Consider the following 22991-nt stretch of genomic DNA (forward strand, 5'->3'; position numbering starts at 1 on the left):
AAGGAGAATATTGCACCTATTTTGTAGTGGAAAACTGAAAATATTTCATATGTATGATTTTTTTAAACCACAAATTGGAAATTTGAGATTATCAATTTTTAAAAATTAATACACGCACTGAAAATTTTCAGGAAAAGAACTGAGAATTTGATGAAATGCAAAGGAAAAAAGGTGATTGTTTTAAATTAAAATGCACACCATATTTATCTGTTTCTAAGTCCTATCTAGCTGACAATAGGCTACTAATTATTTTTGACTGACATCAATGGCAGCATGAATATGTAGGTGGTTTTGTTAACAATGGGACCATTGGTTCACATGTCTGAAACATAGCATTGAATATTTACCTCTGCTTTTCTTTAGCACAAAATATATTGCACTTCTTAAATTTAGGATGGCTGAAAACCATACATAAGAGCACTTACGAGATATTTGAAAAAGTCTGCTGAAGCACTCTTTAATTTTTTGTTGTTGTTTAGAATTTATATACAGGACTGATACTTGGCAATGCAATGAAGGAGGCTGCCATTTTCACTCTCACTTACTATTCAGGTCACAAGCCACTTGGCATAATACTTTATTTAGGTGAAGCAAGAGCTTTGTGTATATTCTGCACTTTAATGTTGATTTTGCAATTCAAAAAGCCTTTTTAATAGCAATGTCCATATTTATTGTGTAAATTTGTAAATACAACTATATATATCAGAGGGTGGCTGGCTCGCCCTGTACATGAAGTAGTTCCAGCTTCCCTGTGCCAGAGCAAGTGCTCCCACTCTGGCCAGTTAAGAGGGCAGGGCAACACCTGAGGCAATAAAGGATAGAGAGAATCTGAGGGGCAGAGACCCCTGGGAGACAGAGGGACCTGGTGAGTTCCTCAGGAAAGAGGCAGGTGAGAGCTACCAGGGGATTATGGAGGGTCCTGGAAGGAAGCTGTAGGTGGTTTCTGGGGAAAGACGGAAGGCAATAGAGCAGCAAAGAAGGGTTTGCTGGCTGACATCCCAAAGCCAAAGAGCCAGGGCCAGACAGCAGCAGCGGGAGTCTCCTGCTTACTTCTAAGCTGGAGATGTAGCCAAGGGCCAGAGAACTCTGAAGGCTGGAGAGCATCAGAGGAATCTGCCCACTGACATATTCAGGGCCAGAGTGCTGGACCTAAGGGAACAGGGAGAGGGAGAGATGCTTCCCTGGTGAAGATCATTTCCCAGCAGAGAGCTTGTGCAGAGTTACCACTGAGAAGAGTGGGCTCACACTCCAGTTGGAAGTGTTGGGGTGGCCATCTTGACAGAGGGACAGGTGAGATTGGTGAGGAGCCTCGAGTGTGGCAGAAGATGCTGGCTTGTGGAATGTTACGTCATGGGGTTTTGAGGATAATATGCACTGGGATGATAGATGGACTCTGTGGAGGACTTTTGTTATGAACTGAACTGTACTATGGTTTTGATAATAAACTGGCCCCACAGAAGGGCATTATTGAAGCAAGGGGGCCTGAAGTGGAGTTCTTGGGTTACCTGAGAGGGCACACTTGTGCCACAGCCTACCTCAGGAGTTTGCCCCTTGGTGGGGCTGCCATTTGATGAAGTGAGCTGTAGCTCACGAAAGCTCATGCTCAAATAAATTGGTTAGTCTCTAAGGTGCCACAAGTACTCCTTTTCTTTTTACCATATTATTGTTTCATAAAAACTAGAGCAATAATAAATATTAACTATGGTAGCTCTCTCCTTTGTCTCCCACAGCATCTTCTGTGTAGATTGTAGATCTCTCTAAATATTGTCTCTGGTAGATTATAAACTCTCCAGGGCAGAGATTGTCTTAATATCTGTGCCTTTTACCAAGTCAAGTGTCTGGTCAGTGCTGAACAAATACATAACTTTGTCCTAGAATTGATTTAAATATATGTTTATCTTGCTAAAATTATGTAATGCACCTCTTGCTTTAAATTATACAGTTGTTACTAACACATGTTTACTGTACAATAGTTGATTTGTCCAGTACAAAGAGTGTCATTACCACATTATATATACAAACAGTGCAGATTCATTACTATTCACTACTTTTTTCTATTGTTATTTATTTGTATTACAGCAAGGCCAGTGGCCCACATTAGGATGATCTGTTGTGCTGGGACATGTACAAATATGTAGGAAAACACATTTCCTGCTCTGAGGAGCTTACAATGATTGACATTTTAAGATGACAACCTCATATGTTGTGTACATAGGTGAAAGTCCGTTGACAACCCAAAAGCCAGTGTTTGTGATCCTAAGTGTTTCACCACCTTCAGAACTATGCGCCTTTTAAGGCTTGCAGGATTGGAATGCCCTGCTGCATTTCAGAATGTGTTCATCACCATCAAGTGTCATAATCTTATCTATGTATACTGGGGCTTAATCTTAAATGAAGAGTAAAAACTAAATGAAAAAGTTAGAGGAGCATTAATAAGATTTTTGCAAGTCTTTTCCCATAGTGGGATTTGCTGCTCTGACTGTAATGACCAGGGCAAAGGACAGTTCAGAAGTTCTCCAAGGCAAGGAGGCTAATTGAGTCCATGGCTGAGCTTAGTTGTCAAAAATGTAAATGTGCAATAATGCACCTAATTTGGGCGGGGGAAAGGACCACCCTGTTTCAGAATGTCAAGTTCATAACACCCACTTAATACTTGAAGGATATACTGTCTAATTTCCAGAACTGTCCCTTCTTTAAGTTTACAGATTGTTTGTGTTGTATTACAGATTCATGTTTATTCTCTTGGTATGACCCTTTATTGGGGAGCTGACCATGAAGTCCCTCAAAGCCAAGTAAGTATTTTTTTAAGACTTCTTTTATAAAATCTCACCATTTTAAAATTTTAAAATGGGGTTTGTTTGATAACCTCCTCCACGTTTCTAAAAAAAACAGAGTAACAGGGCAAGGTAAACCCTTGGGATGCTGGTGGGACTGGTGAGACTAAGTGAAAAGCAGGAGTTTTTACATAGTTTGGGTTTTTGTAATTTACATAATTACAAGGTGCTTGTGAGAGGGGAAAGATGTCCCAAGGAGCAGAATTTAGGGCTTGTTCCTCAAGCCCTCACTCATGTGAGTAGTTCCATACATATAATGGGACTACTCTAATGAGTAAGAGCTGCAGAATTAAGCCTTTTGGGGCATGAACCCAAGAGGTACGAGAACTTGCAACTCCCATTGCAGTCATTTCGCAGTCACGGGGGGTTCCAGGTTCTCAGTCTTCCCAGGATCAGGCCTAAATATGTAGGGTTAGAGGTAAAATGTTATTACCTGAAGTAGTTTCCTCTTGAATACTGAGGCTTGGTGGCTGAACTGTGGACTTCCAAGTTATGGGTACTTAAAGGTGAGCTTACCAGAGTCTTACTGCAACAGACAAGAGAAAGACTGTTGATGTATTCTGTGATCCTGCAGCTGCAGAATTTGTCACTGAATTCACTCTTAACCATAACGCCGCTGAGAGCAGGGGGTTTTGCTGTAGAATTAAAGACTTTTTTTACCACAGAATCCACAGAGCTTTGATTGTAGTGAAGCAGCTTGCTTTGTCCATTATAAGACAAAACTACTGTTCTTCTCTAATTAATACTCTTCACTGTTTCTATTCTGGTTGTTTGCTTCTTTATTTTTCTTGATTAGGGGTACCATAGTGTTGGTTTGAAGCAGAGAAAGCACTGGCATTGTCTTCCACTTTGAAGTTATGTGAAGTCAACTTTGCCCTTATGTCTCCCAATGAACCACAGCTGTTTAAGTCTTATAAAAAACAACTTGCTTGTATATCATGCTGTGAATCTATCAGAAGAAAAATCGTATTTCTGTTTTATTAAGGATTCTAAAATGGGTTGCTTTTTGTTTGTCATATTGAAATTTCTTTAATGCTGTATAGTAAAAAAGTATTTGTGATTTACTTAAAAAGATACTAACCACTGTGCTCCATTTGGCCCGAATATAATTTCTGTGAGCCTAAGGTAGGCATGTTTGGGTGAATTCATTACATGACTGCCTCTGAAGGGAGAGTACTTGTTGAGAATAGGGAGTAGACTTCTTTGCTGTTGACTTGCCAGCATCTTCAGACACAGTTATGGCCTGGTTAGAGCTTAACCTCATTGCTCAATTTGATTATCTCGTATACAGTATGTGCACCTGTCAGAACTCCTTCAGTCAGGTTTGGGAGGATTTACTCTTTAGCATTTGACTCATCTTCTTCCAGAGCTCTTTCATCTTAGGAAACAAAAAATAAAACAAACAAAAAAAACCCACACAACAACTACACTTTAAGTCAATAGCTGAAGTGGTTGGAGGAGACTGAAAAATTAGGAGTCTGTATCCAGAAAGTAGATTCAGTGATGAGGTAGGGATATGCAGATATTATATGTTCGGCCTGACTCCTGCTCAGATGTGGGTGAAAAAACAGGTTTCAGCACAAAACTTACTCAGCTGCTAAAAGATGTATTATTATTACTACTAATTAAATGGAGAAAGCTGTTGATACAGTGTTATGGCTGAGAAATAAAGGGAAAGATTTTCAAAGGCAGTGAGGGCAGTTACTCCTTTGATTAGGATTCAAGCACTGACGTATTTCAGCCCTAATAGCTGAATTTTTGGGAAAAACTAGCTATTGAACATAGGGATTTATAATGAATGCTTTCATTACTGTAACTATATTGTGGCTTTGGTGATATTATAACCTAAAAAAGAAAACCTACCATTTTAAAAACCATTATTTCCTCCCAAAACCAAAGAGTTATCTAGTTGCATGCAGGGATCATTTGGTTAGAATGGAAAAACAAAGCATGCTCTGAAGAGTTTCATCCAGAAGTTCATTATGCTGTGCTAACGGACTCTTTGGGTGGTTACAGATTGTCATTGACTTCTTCATTCAAAGCACATGCTTCTGGCGTTTACAAAGTGTCATCTCTTTCATGATAGTATTGATATATTCTGTAACTACTAGGATATTTTTAGAAAAATATATTCCTTCAATATTATTTATATAACTATAGCACCTTGAGATGCCAACAGAGATCATGGCTGCATTGTAGTAGGTGAGTTCCATAATAAGAGACAGTCCCCATTCCGAAGAATTAACACTTTAAAAAGACAAGACTGACAAAAATGTGGGAGTATTATGAACCCCATTTTACCTAGGGCAAACTGAGACACAGAGAGAGACTGTAACTTGCCCAATGTCATCATGCTAGTTTGTGGCAGACCTGGAATTGATTCCCAATCCTGTGCCTTAACCATGAGACCAAAGACCAATTATTATTATTTATTATTTGTATTACGGTCGTGCCCTATAGCCCATGGACCATGACCCCATTGTGCTAGACATTGTACAAACATAGGACAAAAAAACCATCCCTGCTCTGAGCGGCTTGCGATTCTTTCCTTCATTTTGTACGTTCTGTAGCTAAAGGTAAGGGCCAGATTGTGGCTGACCCTATGTGGGTGTACAAGTTTGGGGAAGAGGATACAAAGATCTCCCCGCTCTTTTGGGCTCCACTTCTGGGACTACGCCCAATCCCCGGTCCTTTATATGTTTGATGGTCAGGATTTGAAGAGTCCTAGTGTGGGTAATGACACTAGATTCCATAAAAGGGAAAGACTGTGACTCTACTCCTGCATATGCAGCGTCCAGCAGAACAGGGATTATATGGGAGAGAGCAAACTGTGCTCATTAAAAGGATGGATCATCTGCTCCCATATGCCTGAGGGGGTGTGCGTTGCTACACAGCAGTTCTGTAACCCCTGGCTCAGCTCTGGCTGTGGCATATAATATACCCCCTACTATAGACTGCTTCTTAATTTGTCTCGTGTATGTGTAACATCAGTATAGATTGCACAATGTTTTTGTAATGGGGAAAGTGCTGTGGGCTTTTCCCTTTTCCTTCATTCTCAAAATCAGCTGACCTGCTCTACTTCATAATCTGAAGAAATGGGAGAAAGAGGGGGGTGGAATCACCCTGAGGCAGAGACCAGGTATGGATAATTTCAGCCCAAAAGGTGAATGTTTTAGAAAGTTGCAAGCTACTGAAGACAGAAAGGTACAATGGAAACATGGAGGGAATTGGCTATAGCTGTTGTGAGCACTTCAGCTACTTTAAAAAGAGAATCAACTGTTGTCACCCTAGAATAGAGCAACTTTCATCTGGTGAATTTATCTTACCCCTCCTGTAAGTATGTGGTAAGTGCTAGTAGCTAACATTCCAGTAGAGCTCAAAGATCTACCTTTATAAAAAGTTAAAATACTTAAATCTTCACCATTTAATTTGTCTTTAATCCTGGAAGCTTTTCCATTGTAACACAGATGTAAGATGTACAATTTATAAATCTTTGTTGATGTTCTTAGCCGATGGATATGTTGTTTTAGGTTCTTTGCTGTGTATCAGGTTTCATGCAAGAATGATTTCTGTGATTCGAGAGAGAGAGAAAAATTGTTCCCATAAAAAAAATGTACTGAAAGACAATAGTGCCTATTAGTTTGTATATGGTAAAAGCCTATATCAATGCTGTATGTTAAATGAGGCTGATGCTGAACAAATTTTTATAGTAAGCTTAAAAATAAATGGAAAGAAATACTGTGAAACTTAATAAAAGAAGTACTTGTGGCACCTTAGAGACTAACCAATTTATTTGAGCATAAGCTTTCGTGAGCTACAGCTTATGCTCAAATAAATTGGTTAGTCTCTAAGGTGCCACAAGTACTCCTTTTCTTTTTGCGAATACAGGCTAACACGGCTGTTACTCTGAAACCTGTGAAACTTAATGTGCTCAGTAAAGAACAACACACGACAAGGCATGTATTTCTTTGATAACCGCCCACCTTGGGTGCATAGTGAGACACAGTGCTGAAGGCCAAGTGTCTACAGTATCTGCAAAGTGGTGTTATCACTGACTACTGCATAGCTTGGAGTGTTATTCCACTTAGAATATGATAGGATTGACTGTTTGGATGGGAAGAAATTAAGGCTAAGTAGTTCCCAACCCTATGGGTGTTGTCCCATAATTGCAGGGCTTCACTTATTTAGCCAATTACTTTGCTCCCTGAGTCCTTACCCTTTTCTAATAATATCTAAAAACTTTTCTGGACTCTGGAAAGGATTTTTAAATATTTGATAATCTTGATAATAAATGCCATCTCCAATATAATTGCTAGCCATAAGGGACTTGGCGAGTCAATCCTACACCTTTCTGGAACATGAAAGTACAAATCCATTTGAAGTAAAATCTTGGACTAGCTAAAGGATTATGGAAGCCTTTTTAGTACACTTGTCAGATCTCATCAGCAAGTTCCTGCAACTACTGTCTCCAGGCCCCTTATGGTTAGCATTTACAATGAATATAGCTATTATTCAAGACTGTGTTTTAAAAATATTAATTAGCCCTAATGTCCTTGGTAGACAAGTATTATTATACTCAGTTTACAGATTGTGTGAGTAGTCCAAGATGAAACAGGCTAGTGACAGAGCCAGCATTTAGATCTAGGATCCTGAATTGCAGTCCCCTGGATAACCACTAGATCATACTGCTTTCCCTACCAATGAGATGTGTTTGAGATGGAGCATATCGGGTGGAATTTTCAGAAGTACCAAAATGAATTAGTATTGCAGCTTTAGAAAATCAAGCCATTTGCATATGTGTTTGATAGATATTTAAGTGTTTTGTTTTTTTTTATTCCTCCTTTCCTTTGTAATCAGCCTATCAAGCTTGGGGATCACCTAAACAGCATACTGCTTGGCATGTGTGAAGATGTCATTTATGCCCGTGTGTCTGTACGGACAGTTCTGGATGCCTGCAGTGCCCACATAAGGAACAGTAATTGTGCACCTTCTTTCTCATATGTGAAACAGTTGGTTAAACTGGTTCTGGGAAGCCTCTCTGGGGTAAGTGTTTACAAGCAGTTGAGCAATAACTGAGAATTGCAAAAACATAGTGAAGAAATTGGTTCAAAGTCTCTCTCCAACCAGTCTTGCTTCTTGTTTGTAATTTTTTCCAACTTATATTAAAGGGACGCTCAGTCTAAAAATTACACTTCTGTCTGAATGTATTTTACCTGCTTTTATCACAAGCAGCACCAGAAAGAGCAATTACTGAAAGATTAACGGAAAACATTGTGTTCTCTAATTTTTGTTAGTTTACTTTATGCATTTGGCAACACTATATATCGTCACTTTTGCAGTTTCCCTAATAAGGTCAGTTTCTCGTTGTGTTGGGTCTTCCACACAGTAATGGGAAGACACATTTTTTTAAAAATAGGAAATTGTGATTATAACAAAAATTTGAATAGATGCTATGGGGCAGGTGTTGAACACACTTGTTTTAGCTAACTGGATTTCGCATATGCTTTTTAAATTCTGTTGTGGACAGTTGTTTATTGAAGGAAATAAGGGAATCTGTCACCAGACTTCTGAGTTCTTCTGAGATTCTACCCAGCTGTCAGCCATTATTACTGACAGGGAATTCATATTATTATGACACACGCACTTGCTATTTTCATATGTAAAAGAAACTACATTAACTTATCTCACAAAGTTGCCATTCCTGACTGGCAACCTCTCCCTTCGCTACAATGTTACAACATATTCATGGGCTGGTTAAATAATTTTAGGACTCTGAATAGAAATGGAACTTACTAACTGTTAATGGTGTCAAACAGTACTTCTCCCAGTATTTTTCATTTATAAATTATCTCTAATGGCAATCAGACAACTCAAGCAAAGTATTTCTAGAGAATCTTGGATACTGTGGTTCTGATTCACTGCTATGTTACTACAGTATTATACTGCTTCAACCCTTTGGAACTCAATGAGTTATTACACTGGTGTAAAAATGGCTCCCTGGACACATGCCACCAGTATGATCACAGAAAAGTACATTGCTTGATATCCTGTTTCTTGTGATGGGAGAGTCCAGTGCTGTAAGGGCCTTTCTAATCTGGTTGGTAAATTGCTGCATGAAGAGATACGACTCTGGCTCAGTTGGATCTCCAGCCGTCATTGATTCCATACCCACGGGCCCTCCAGAGAGAGTGCTGTGGGGCATACTCTGGTCTCGGTCAGCCTAAGCATGGCAGCTGAATCTGTCTCTCTCCAGCGATCATCAATGTGGTATCTGCGCTCCTCCATGGTAACTCAATGTAGCTGTTCTTCTACAATGCAGAGCAAGAGGCAGTAATTGAGACAATCAGGCCCCAGCAAATTCAGAGCTTTTAAAATAGGATTGGACTGTGACCTAGATAGAGCAGAACCAGTAGAGTGCAGAGCACTAGTGTGAGTGGTCTTGTATGATGTCTCTTCCTTAGCAGGTGAGTTGATCTGTGTTGTATCAGTCTTAATTGCCATGTGGCTTTCATAGTGAGTCCCAGCTAATACTGCATTAGAGTAGCATTAGCCTGGAGGCAACAAAGATGTAAATGACTTTCACCAGCCCTTTATCTTGGCCAGCATCGGTGGAAAAGATAGTAGTGGCTGAAAATGCTTATCTGGAAGTTCCAGGATCAAAGGTGAATCCATCAAAAGCCCGTTTGGGCACCATCTTAATAAGTGGGAGGGGTGTTAAAAAAAAAAAACTTCAGTTGAGGTGTTGCTTGTTGAGATTCTGCTAGTTCTTGTGTTTCCCTCTACCAATCAACATCACCTGTGTTTTGCCTGAACAGAGTCTTAGCCAGCTATCTTTCATCTGTCTCCCTGTTTCACCAAGTCATTGGAATATCTGAGACTACACTGTTCACACTAAGCAAGAAAGGAAAATAGAACTGGGTATCATCAGAATGTTGGTGACCTCATGGTGCAGTTGTTTTCTTTATGCATTGGGCTAGTCTTCACTCCCCAGTTTCATTCCAGTGTACGCAAATAGGTCCCGTTGCTGTTTGTTTCTGTACATATCTTTTGAAACGTTAACTTAATGATGTACATACACTATTTATATATGGAAACTATGCTGCTCTTGCTCAGGATTATATAGAGCATCCAGTTTAGAAATGTGTTCCTGTACATATCTGTTGACCCTGATTAGGCATTGTTGTACTGTAAATGTTTCCTCTTGAACTGTATAGGAAATCATCCATTGAAATGTAAAACATTTTAAAATGTCATTGGGTGCATTTACTTTTTAAAATATTTTGTAAAGGGTGAGCGGGGAGATCACTGATTGAATCTATTTAATATTAGTTGGGGTGCATTGTAATTGTACTAGATAGAAAGTAGCTTGATTTTTCTCAAGCTTCAATGCTAATTCCTTAGTTAGTTTCTAATTTACAGAAAGGCTAGGGTAAAAATTATCAGTGCAATTTAAAGAGATTCTTTGAATTATTTGTGTGCAAGTATCCAGAATCAGATAAATATATGTATTGAATTAACTTTTTTCTAAAAGTGTGGAAGCTGTGATAAAATATCTCAAGAGTTGGAATTTCCTTTTTTGTTCTTTGAGTTATGGAAACACTGAAGGAAACACTTTTCTGAAATTATTAAAGCTACTGTATGGGCATCCAACGTAGCTACTGTGGGTACCAGCCTAAAATATCATCCATAAGCTTGCATTTAATAGTAGGTACAAACCATAACTTGGCAAATTAACCCTGAAAATGCACATCATGGAATATCTAAAGCTATTTTAATTCTTCTAGTTCCAATTTACTGTAATGGAACATATTTGTGTTGTAGATTTATGGAGTTATTTTCTGTTTATTTGGGGGGGGGGAAAGTATGCCAAACATGTATTGAACAAATATTACTAAAGTGATACTAATAAGGGAAGGGTTCCTAAAAGATAACCCTGGGGGAAATCCAAATTGATAATCCCAATTCAATGAAGAAATTCTGAATTTCCACAGACAAACTAATGTAAATATTGGATATTACTTCTGTTGAACGTTTATTTGCCTGAGAAAGGCAATGTCCTGCTAAATGTGCTAGCCTTTTGTCCTGAAATATCCAGTCTTCATGCTAACATGGTCTTTTCAGAACACTTGACTTTGTATTACTGCCTGTTTACAGGTCGATCAGCTTTCCTGCAATGGAGAAAGAAAATTACAGACAGACAGAAGCCAGGCCATTCGGGATAGGCTGAGAGGGAAGGGACTCCCCACAGGTAAATGCTCCTTGGTGGTCAAGATGATGAAAGCCTTGTGGAAGAAATCTAGGATTCTTAGCCAGCCAAAAGCCTGTCCCATTGATAGCAGGTGAATAAGAATTGTGTAGAACATAATTTTTAAAGACATGCAATCAAACTGAGTGTTGAGCTTGGGCTCACTCACGTGCCAGGTATCTAGAGTGAGATATCTGATAAAGAATAATTAACCACTGGAACAATTTGCCAATTCGCCATCACCTGAAATCTTTAAATCAAGACTATATGTCTTCTAAAAATTATGTTCTCGGTCAACCAGAAATTATGGGTTTGAACTAGGACTCATATTTTTCCTGCATTGTACAGGAGTCCAGACTAAATTATCATAATGGTCAATTCTCGCCTAAAAATACATGCATGCAAATGTAGTATCTCGCTACCAGCAGTTACTGCTCACTTCTCAAACAGGGAATAGACACAATTGCTTAGATTTATCATTGCACAGAAGGTATATAGGGTGTTCAACTCTTCACATGTTACTATCAGTCTTTGCCCATCTGCCACTACCAAACAGGGTACAAAAGTATTTTACTCTCTGTTGTTCAGCTCTTATATATTTTACTTTTGTGTTGTTTAAAAAACATAGTAGCCTGGAAGGGATTACAAGCATCAAGATAGCTACTAGGATCGCCAGTAGTGCTAGAAACTACAAAGAAGGCAAAACTAGGCTGGACGATGGCCCTGCAACTGTTCTGTACTGACTGGAGATTCAGGGCTAGGTGCTGAGAGGGAATGGTAGGCTGCTCTTCCAAAGAAGTTTCTCTTAAGAGCCTTCCTTTGCTGATTTTTTTTCCTGCTGTCCTCTATAGGCAGTATGCTTTAGGAACAGTTAATGATGCAGTATCCCTTCTGTCTCACTCTCGCGCGTGCCCTACTATCACTGGTTTCTACAGCCATAATATAGTACTGTACTTAGTACCTTAGTTTTTTTGCAACATTTGTTTGTTTCCCTGCCACCACAAGAAATATAATTGTCCTTAACTTAAAATCTCTTCTCAAGTGAGTGTGTATTTCCTATTTGTTTGGATTGTTCCTTTTTGTTCATATACACACAACTTATAAGACTGTCTTTAGCAGAAGTAATTTTATGTCTACAGTCTTAAGCTTTGTTGTTAACATAGTTATATTTGGGTTTTACTGCTTACCTTCAGAGATTGGTACTATAACAAGCCATCTTGTTATAGCATCTTCATGAGTTTCTGGCTCAGTTCTAGTGTGTAATAGTATCTGTTTAATTTCTAGCATGTCCTCTCTCTAGGGACTATGTCTTGTATTTGCAGGGGAAGGATGAGCTAATCTAACAGGTGTTTTCCCACTGTAACCTGTGTGATTTATTTGTAAAACAACATAGGACAGGATATTCTTCCGCTCACCCTGCTTTCTCTGCATCACTCGGTACATATGATACCTGCTCCTCTGAACTTGTTGAGAAGGGAATTTTTAAAAAAATATTTACTCAGAAAGTTCAGCTGAAATGCAGCATCTGGCTCCGAGGTTCTGCAGAGTTAAAGGTTTGGCTGGCCACTTTGCCCTCACTTGGCTTCATAACCTGCGTTGTATGCTCCAAGATGCCAAAAATAACAGGATTCTTTTAGTGCTGATTTATCTTGCGGTCTCCTGGAGTGAAGAAGAGTGTTCATTAGGATTTCCTTGAGGTGGAAGAGTCGACGTTACACAGCCACTCTCTGTGAGCAAGCTCACCACCCTCAGGTTGGTAAGGGATCTCTTGATCCAAGTCAGTACTCCTCTTCTGTGCTACGTCCCCCTATCCAGGGGATGTCGCATTGTCTAATGAGCCCGTGCTATTTACACCTCCACACGCACCAAGTGCATGTAGTGCTTTATGGAGGGTGCTGGACTGACAGCCCTGGAAACTAAAGTCCTCTATCCACAGAGCAAGTACATCATGGTAGCAGCAGGTACTGTGGTGATAAGGCTCATATAAGAACCTGGTTAAATAGAAAGTAGTGTATAGTCCTCACTTAACGTACCTCAACCTGAGAAGGAGGAGTGACCATGTGATTCAGTGACTATGTCCTTTCAGTCCTTGCCCTTCTGTAAGATCTTCACCAGCAATGCAATTGTAGGGATTTTTGTGATATGGATGTGGGATGAGAGGTTGTTGAGACCTCCAGTATATTTCATAGAGACCACCAGCCAGCTTTCAGATGGACCAGGTTTGAGCCAGTTATACGTAGGTGATGAAATGCTCACTGTCTCGTTATAATTCCCTGGAGCCATTCCATTATGCAAAGACCTAAAGTGTTGTTCATCCTTCCCAAGATTACAAAATATCCACCTCTCAAACCACACCACAGAAAGAGAGAAAAGAAGCTTTCTGAAAAAAAGAGTGAATGAAAGAGAAGAGAAGATAGGAAAAAATGAATAAGCAAAAGAAGTGGAACCATCCTTTGGCTCCCATATGTTCAGATGACAAGCACTTAGAATGCTTTGGGTGCTGTATAAATGCTTGACATCATTTTGAATGTCCAAGCGTCACTGTTGTAGAGTGAGCAAAATCCATTCACCTCCCTCAAAATCTGACTCTCAAAGGATTAATTCAAGAAATAGTTCTTGAATTAATAATAATTCAAGAAATAGTTATTCAAGAAATACTTCTCTGGACAGATGGTGCTATCAACTTGTGAGAGTTTATTTCAGCTACCAAGCCCACTTCTGTGCTAGGCTGGTGTTATATGGATAAGGTTCCCCCTGGCTATAAAAACTTTTACTCCTGGGGGGATTCTGTGTGACTGTACACCAGCAGAAAATGCCCCATCCCTCCCGCCCCGCCCCCCGCAGAATTCCTGTGCTTCCCTGCAAAAAATGGCAGGGAACCAAAGGGAAGCTGCGTGTCAGGGGTGGGAGGGATTCGCACTTGGAACCAGGGTACCACTGAGCCCACCTGACCCACCAGCCTGAGCTCCCTTTACACTGTACTGCTGTGATAGGCTCTCAGTCCCCTTCCAGCGCACACACAGGTGGAAACACACCCAGCTGCACCTTCACACAGATGTTGAGATCCGCTCTGCATGGGAAGGCTCAGCTAAGGAACTGCCCAGTTACTCAAGTGCACACACCCCTTAGAAGGGTCAACCCAAAATTATACCGTCTTGCACTGCACAGAGAACTGTGCAGCGTAAGCTGATGAAATTCGCTCCCTCTCTCAGTTCTGTCCTTGTTTCTCAGGTGTTTCCAGCAATCTTCTCAGGTGGGGAGTCCGTGAAGAAGAACCATGATGATGTTACTCCCCAGTCTTAAATAGCTTTTGCATATGGTGGGTACCCTTTGTCTCCAGGCTTAGTTGGTTCCCATGCCTTTCCGTGGAAAAACACTGGTATTCCAAGATGGAGTCCAGGGCCGGGTGACTTGGTCACATGTCCCTGTAGGGCCACAGCAGCTATGTCTAGGAGGCTGTTTGTAGCATCCTTAGGAAGGCTCACTGATGGGAGATTAGCATCTTCTAAGACCTATTGTTCTCCCTGATGGCCCTTCCTAGCTAGCCATCTAGACTGAGTGCATTCTGCCTGGTGGGCGTTCTCCAGGTCTAAACACATTTGTAATAGATGCATAGACAATATTCCTAACCTCATGATCCTTGCATACAAATAGGATAATCATATTCAGTAAATCCTAACCTTTTCAATGACATCTCACATGACTTATCTTCTATAAAATACATCATCGTTATGCCATAATCATATCATAACAATATCTCTGTGAAGAATATGGGGCATAGTGTCATAGAGGTGACCACGGGCTCAGTTTTTTGGGGGGATTGCCCCCCCAAACAGAGGTGAGGCATGGTGGGCACGCAGGGTTACGTGCCACTGCCCTCTCCCCCTCCCCCGGCCCCTCGTTTCTGCAAGCGCGGAGCTGCCCAGCTGGAGGAGGCTGTCTCTCAGCTCTGCGGACTGAGCAGCTGAACGCCACCTCCTGAGTCCTAGTGCCAGTCATGCTCCCCTTCCGTCTGCTGGGAGCCTTCCTGTTTTCTGTACAACAGCGAGCGCCTGGGGCGGAGCTGGGTAAGCGGGGGAGGAAGAGCCAGTGGGGTGGAATAGGGTGGGGGAAGGGAATGTGGGAGTGAGGGGAGGGGGGTGGAGAAGAATAGGGGAAGCGGGAGCCCAGCATGCGGCATCCCCTCAGCAGCAGCTGGGGCTCCCCCGTTAAGTAGGCTCATTGAACCCTCACCCTGACAAGCCCCATCTCCCCCCACCTAGACCCCTCTGATGAGCCCCTCATACCCAGACCCCACTGATCCTCAACCAGCTGCACCTGGACCCCCACCCATCAAGCCCCACTCCCCCAGCACCTGGACCCGCCCTATTAAGCCCCCCACACCCAGACCTTGCCTGCTGAGCCCCAACCACCTTCTCCTGGATCCCCCGCAGAGTCCCACTGTCCCTGCACCTGGAACCCGCCAACGCGCCCCTGTGCATCCAGATCTCCCACCGAGCCACCCACACCCAGATTGCCCCCCACAGAAACCTGGATCTCCCCACACTAAGCCCTTCCACACTTGGATCCCGCTTGGCTGAGCCTGGCCATTCACACTAGCACAGAGAGGCAGGGCCCCGGGCTGTTTCTGGGGCAGGCCCAGCCCTTACACTGTGTCAGGGTCAGGTGCAGCCTCACTGCCGAGTCCCTGCAGGGCCGTCCCTACCCATATGCAAAGCACGCAGCTGCGTAGGCCACCAGGAAACTTGGGGCACCACATTTCCTGGAGCCCTGCGCAGCTGCGTCCTGCTCCAGCCCCTGCTCTGCCTCTTCCCCATGGCCCCTGCCCCTGGTCCGCCCCCACCCCACCCCCACTCCCCTGAGGCCTCCAGCAGCGGTCGAGCCTGCACTCACTGGTGGTGGTAAGCAGAGCGACCCGGCCTCAGCCCGCTCTGCTGGTGAATACTGAGGGGCGGTTCCCCCCTGCCCACCAGCCCCCTCCCCCGCGGAGGCCTGGGGCTTGTCTTTTCCCCCTTCTACCCCCGTGGAGGCTTGGGGCACCAAAATGGCTAGGGACGGCCCTAAGTCCCTGTACTGAGGAAGGTGGGGGCTTCAGGGTGATCTCCCATCTCAAGGCAGTCAGGGGCCTGTGCTCCCCACTGCCATGCTAGAGCCACATTTATTTCTTGACAAATAAAATTTGCAGAATTTTAAAATATTGTGCCCATAATTTTTAATTTTTTGGCCAGAATTCCCTCAGATGTAAAAAACAAAATAACTGTGTTCTTACTATATTAAGTCCTTTTTCCTTCCCTGTCTTAAGAGACGAACCCAGATTCCTTTCTTTTCTCCGTCTGTTGGCTGCTTGTCCTGCTCCCATGCTGGTTTTCCTGCCTGGTCCACATTGTGTTCAAATCTTGAGTAATCTTTTTCTTCTGCCTACGGTGCATGCCCTCCAGATTCCCAGTGTCTTCTCCCGATCCTTCACCTCCTGGTGCTAGCTTTCAGTTCTGTTCTTCAATACATCTTGCTCTCAACACCATCTTCCAATTTACAGGTTCTCCTTCTCTTTGGTAGCTGCTGTACCTGATTCCCACCGTATTCAGTTCCTGGGGAATACGGAATCAGGATAGTAACCCTGAATGAGAATAATTCTCGGTTCCAATTTGGCATTTAACCATTTAAAAACTAGCAAGGAGCGAATCGAGATGATAATACAATAACTTACTGAGTGACAACCAGACTGCAGGAGACTCCAGAGAATTTACACCTTTGGTATTTCTATTTTTATAGCTATGTTCCTTGTGGTGGTTAGATGTTGTTTGTAATTATTAGAATTGGGAGCACTGGCTGTTGGGAGTCTGAAAGGACAGGAAACAGGAAGGAGGGGGGAGGAGTTGAGAGGCTGGGAGAGAGTGCCACAGAGGGTGCAGCAGCAGCTTGGAAAAGAGGTTTCCACTTCGAAAATAAAGTCCTGTTGAAGCTTGTTAGTACCTTAACTGGTCGATACAACAATTCCTATCATTGGTACTAATTCTGTCAATATCAGTGTAGCTTAGCTTCCTTTAAGGGTAGAGCTTCCAGCCTCTGGCAAAGCAAGTACTTGAATTTAGTACCAATTACATTAATGATAGTCCTGGAGTGAGGAACTTTGAGTAGAAAGCCAATATACAAATGTGCTTTAGAAAAGTAAATAAAGGACAATGTTGTCCTATCTCCTTTTTATATTATACAGTTTATCATTTGTGCGGACTTGAGACTGAATTGTTCAGTGTGGAAGTCATTAGGAAAATTTGTCACACATGGAACTAATATAATATATAGATGTGTCACAAGATATACACTATCAGCTTGAGAATGCTGAAGTGTTGTTATGCACAAATAACTAATTTCTGTTTCCAAAGACAGAATTCATGAATTAGTAGATTGATGTGCTGAATTGAGAAATATGCTTAGGTTGACATTTGTCATGTAATTTCCAGATCTTTCTGCAAAATCTTTGAAAACCATTGGCCTTTTGATCAGTTCATAAGCTACTTTCCTCAGTTCAAATCCCAGTTGCCATGACATAATAACTACTGCTGGGCAAATATCTCAAAATATTTCCCACTTCAGTTGTATAAATCAAATATTTTTGCACTCCTAAAATGCATAGAATGTTTTTAGCATTTTCTTTTTCTACGTTGTTACTCCTTTAAAAACAAAACAAAAAACTATTGCTATTTTTTTTAAAATGTGAATATTCACTCCAATAAAAAATTGAATTCACTTTACCCGGTTTGTCTTTGCTACTCTTTTAGATTCCCTGTCCATTAATATTAATATCCTAGTGAATGAATTTCTTGGCAGGGAAAGTGGGAGAAATAAACTTCAAGTAAATATTGGGAAATATTTGCAGATAGTGAGTTTTATACCCAAAACCATGAGTATTCATGCCATGGACCTATTTCTTGGCTGTCTGTTCAGCCACCAAGAAACCAAAAATGCAACCTGATTTTGTGTCCCATCTAAACTAATCTATGAACCATCTGTGCAGAGCCCTTTTAAAGTTACTGGGGTTTCAGGCACACTCAGGAGCCCATCCACTCACTTATTTAAATCAGGTCCTATTTGTTGAGCTCTAATTGTTAGGGAAATCTTGGCCATGGTCCTCATCTATTTATCTGCCATGTTGAAACTCTTATCACTGGGCTGTAAGAGCAAGAGGGAGGAGGAAAAGTGTCTCTTGGAGGATTGTCTTTTTCTCTTTAAAGATGCTTCCTCTGCTTGTTTCTTTTCTCTTTCTTCCCATCCACAAATTTCTCCGACTTACCATTGATGTGTTTAGGATGCTAAGATCAGTGAGCTGTAGCTCACAAAAGCTTATGCTCAAATAAATCTGTTAGTCTCTAAGGTGCCACGAGTACTCCTTTTCTTTTAACTGGGGGTGGGTTATCCAGCAAACTCTCAACCCTTGACTACCCTAAGAGAATATATGGCCACTGTATAAAGTGAGCAATCATTTCTAAGGGACTCGTCAAAGTGAGCAGCCTTATCTTTGTGTGTGCCTGAATGTATTACAGTAGAGCAGGAAATGATTCAGCAGACCTGGATGAAATCTTAGGTGTCGACACTCTCCATTGAATTGCATGCTATAATTACAAGCTGTAAAAATAGCAGATGCATCCGAAAGGTGATCATTAAAGTGTTTATAACATCAAAGGAACAAATGAGATGACATTTCTATATGAAAACTGTACTGCTTAATTAGTGGTCTCCTGATTATTTTTTTTCTTTCATTTAGCCACTCAGCAAAAACTGTCAGCAAAAGTTTGTAATGTATAGCTGTGCCTGTTTGTTCGGGAAGCAAGGAGATTTTTTTTAATAACCTGTTTTAGTTCTTTTATTGAGGAGAAGAAAAGGCAGCAATCAGTCTGCAAAGAAATCAAATTACTTAGTGTCCTCCACATATTTGAACTGGCATAATTCATTCTAAACTGTTTCCTGCTAAACCCAAGTTTATTGTTTTTTAGAGAACAGTAAATATGGCTGAGTAGTTTATTCAGAAAGTTATTCTCTGGCACTGTCATCTTTTTTTCAGCATTAAAAAACCAGAAATGTGTAGGTGGAGAATATCTTCATGAGTCTTGCAAAACAAATAGCAAACCAGTAAAGGATTTGAAATCCAGGCCATTTTTTCTTATTTGTGTCACGGTAGTGCTTTGAGTTCCCAGCTCAGATTCAGGTACTGTTAGGCAAACACATAGTAAGAGATGGTGCCTTCCCTGAAGATTTCAGAACCTAAATAGAGAAGGCAGACAAAAGGCAAGGGAAGAAATAGTGGCAGATATGTAAAATGACTTGGTGCTGGAACTGACCAGCTGTGTGACCTTCGTCAACTTTTGGTATCCTTGGATATCAAGAGGGAAGCGATGTGACCATTTAGGCATTAGTCCGAGAAGAGCAGGTATCTCTCTCATATCTCAGAGAAAAGAACAATTATCCAATTAAATTCTAGAAGGGATACTGAGAGGGCTAGTGAGGTTAAGCACCAAAATGCTGCTTGGTGAAGTGTTAGAAGAATAAATTTCTCAGCTACACAAAATCCTGGAGTTCTTTGCTTCCTTTATAACATCTGTTCTAGTGCAAAACATGAGCAGGGCTAAAAGGTTTGCATTCTTGCCACTTTTTACTCTCAGCTCTTCAAAGGGTAATTTCTCCCAGCTCATGTTCTCTACAAGGAATGCAGGTTTCAGAGTAGCAGCTGCGTTAGTCTGTATTCACAAAAAGAAAAGGAGTACTAGTGGCATCTCAGAGACTAACCAATTTATTTGAGCATAAGCTTTCGTGAGCTACAGCTCACTTCATCGGACGCATTCATCGGAATGCATCCGATGAAGTGAGCTGAAGCTCATGAAAGCTCATGCTCAAATAAATTGGTTAGTCTCTAAGGTGCCACTAGTACTCCTTTTCTTTTTACAATGAATGCAGTAACTTTAATCTGTTACTTGGGATTTCTCAACAACAAAAAAAAAGGGTGCAGGGAGGGGGGATGTTTCCAGCAAGCAACCCCCAGGCCACATCTGACTCATTATCTCCTTTCTGGCTCCCAGTCTGCCCCTAAGAGATTGTACATTCAGCTTCTTCTAAGAGCTTCCCCCTCTCATTTGAGTGACTAGCTGCTTGTTTTGTGACAAGGATTTTTCTGTTTGCATCCTGCAATGATAGCTGGTCTGGGAGATCTTTTTAAACTTTAGTGTAATCACTTCCTCTTTACAGAGCTTCCAGTGCCACACTGATAGCTATGTATAGACAAAAGATGTAATCATATGCCTGAATAGGAAAATATATTTTATGTTGGCCAGAAAAAAAAAAGATAGGGTAAAGTGTTTTAAAAGGCTTGAACTAAATTCACTCAATGAGAATAAATATAGCCTGCATTCTAGAACTGTCAGATAAACTGCGTTGACAGCATCCACAGTTACATAACATCTGATCAATTGCCTGTACTGCACAGTTAATGCACCGCTGAAGGCAGACTAATGTATGAAGTTTGTTTAGGGCCAGAGTCTGGCACTCATGCTTGGAGGGAAATCAGTGAGACTGCTTGGAGAGCATTGTTCTACTTAGTGTGAGTAAAGATGGCAGAATTTGGCCTTTCGGTAGTAATTGTACCACAGAAATTTGCAAATGTGGATATCGTTGCAGGGGAGTTGCAGAGTCAATCTCACTCTTTTTTCCTAGCTCAATGACTATTCATTGTCATTCATAATGACCTAATGGTCATTGGGACAGGGAAAGCGAATGCTTGTGTATCCTAGAGGTTAGGGTATTCACCTAGCATGTGGGAGACCTAAGTTCAAATCCCTTCTTTGCATCAGGCAGAGGGAAATTGAACCTTGGTCTCCCACCTCCCAGGTGAGTGCACTAACCTCTTTGCTAAAGGTGATAAGGGAGGCTATAAGCTGCTGCTCCTTCCCCCCATCCCTGACATCTAAGTCTTCCAAGGGTAATTTGAGGGAAAGGCTGAGCGGTCTATCATACGTACTTATATGATCAACATACTTATATGGTCAACAATGTAGTACCTGAATGCCTCACAGTTATTCATGTGTTGTCCCTGCAATGCCACTGTGAGGTAGGGGAGTACTATCCTTCCATTTTATGAATGGGAAACTGAAACAGAGAGCAACTAAATGACTTACCCAAGGTCACACAAAATGTCAGTGGCAGATCAGGAAACTGAAACTAGGTTTCCAGAGTCCCAGTCCACAAATGTAACCACCAGACCATCCATCTTCCATTTCCTGTTAATAATTTAGATTTAGGCTAAGAAGTTCACAGTAAGCATGTCATCTTTCACTCTACTTCAGAGGCACAAAAGTGCACAATCCTGGTCTTATCCAGCCAAATTCCCTTTCTTCTCTGTGTTGGGTATTTAATCCTCATATGTGGCTTTCCCTCATAATCTTTCCAGTATTTTAAAGTGGTGATGGTGCACACAGTTAAAAGCCAAGAGTGTACAATAAATAAATAAACTTTCTCCTACAGCTAGAGTGATCAAATCACCAGGATAAAGACCATGTTAAACCAAATCCATAGTGCTGACTTAAACTGAATGGAGGGAAAAGATGTTTTATTTTATGGCAATACTAGCCTCTGTGCTATAATAGACAGCCTACCAATTGATTAGCTGGAGAAATGGATCTGTGGCTATGAAACTGCATGAGACAGATCTGCTATGGCCCTCTAAAGAGTCTTGATATAAGTAGTTTCAAAATAGCATTTCTATAAGGGATAAGAAAAGTGACTGTCATGTGTAAGGGTCAGCATTGTCTCCAGACCTAAGCAAGTGCATTCTCATCTTGGTTTGGAATCCTTCTGTGGCTTTGGCCAAGTCACCTAATTTTCCCATCTGTAAAATGGGGTTAATAACTACATCGCTGTAGTGATGACTATTAAACAGCTGCTTGAAAAGAATTACATACTAGTTCAGTCAGTGCTCATTTGGAATTAGCGTGTGTATGTGGTGGGGAAGACCTTAAACATACAGTGTGAGGAGACCAGGTGAGAATGATGGGATGAGGAACAAAAGATGAGACAAAAGGGAGAGCAAGGGGGTGGAGAGCAGAGTATGAATTGGGAAGAAAAGAATAGCAGGGAGAAAAATAATGTAGAATGAGTTGCAGAACAGGAGGAAATAAAAAGGAATAAAGACATCTAGGGAGGCAAATAAGCAAGAGCAGTGCTTTTTTTAACTTTATTATGTTTCTACAGCTGTGAGCTTGTGGGGAAAGGTGATATTTTGAGCACTTGTGTTACAATAATATTGCGGTTTATTCTGTGATCCACAGTGAAATGCAGGAAAGGGGGGGGGAATACTTAAAATTCAACAAAAGTGCAAAAAAATCCCAGTTTAGATGAAGAACTGTTCCTTCGCTTTTTTTTCCCCCCGCTTCAGTGTTACAATACAGGCCTCAATGTAAGCTGGTGGTTCTCCATTCCTCTTGCAACAGGGTGGCCTGGTGGCAGACTGAAGATTTAGGAGGATGCAAACAAACATTTACACAACCCTTCCCAAAAATCCTCAGCCCCATCCTGTGCTTTGTGATGTAATCACAGGAGATTGGAGTGAAACTGTTTTGTAGATTAATGTCTAAATGCTAAGGCCAGCACTGATTTATTTCCCTCTGGTCATATGTTAAAGGCAAACATGGGCAGCAAAAGTCAATGTGTGAATCGTTTAAAAATGGTGTTCTAAGCATCCCAATCAGCAGAATGGAATAGCAGTGTGGAAATGGGCGTCTATCAGGCATCCACTTCATGCACTGCTTTCTATCAAGATAGCTCATCTCCTCTCCTGTCCATATAATTACCAAATGAGTGGCAATGCTGCAGCCATGAGCATTCTCCCAGTCCCTGATGATGAGATATTGGTTAGGGCACTCACTCCT

The 22991-nt window shown here is 41.4% G+C and overlaps 1 protein-coding gene across 12 annotated transcripts in view; it reads left to right on the forward strand.

Moving 5' to 3' along the window:
- PTPN13 (protein tyrosine phosphatase non-receptor type 13) overlaps window positions 1–22991 on the forward strand; it is a 186549-nt gene that overhangs the window by 67114 nt on the left and 96444 nt on the right. For all 12 annotated transcript variants that reach the window (XR_012158461.2, XM_073340606.2, XM_073340603.2 and 9 more), the window contains exons 4-6: window positions 2727–2792; window positions 7692–7877; window positions 10989–11082. Coding sequence is in view for 11 of the 12 variants with exons in the window: in XM_073340606.2 (XP_073196707.2) it covers window positions 2727–2792; window positions 7692–7877; window positions 10989–11082 (346 nt within the window). In the remaining variant the exon portion in view is untranslated. The remainder of the gene's footprint in view (window positions 1–2726; window positions 2793–7691; window positions 7878–10988; window positions 11083–22991) is intronic.

The sequence above is a fragment of the Lepidochelys kempii genome, chromosome 4, assembly GCF_965140285.1.
Source record: "Lepidochelys kempii isolate rLepKem1 chromosome 4, rLepKem1.hap1, whole genome shotgun sequence".
Taxonomy (NCBI): Eukaryota; Metazoa; Chordata; order Testudines; family Cheloniidae; genus Lepidochelys; species Lepidochelys kempii.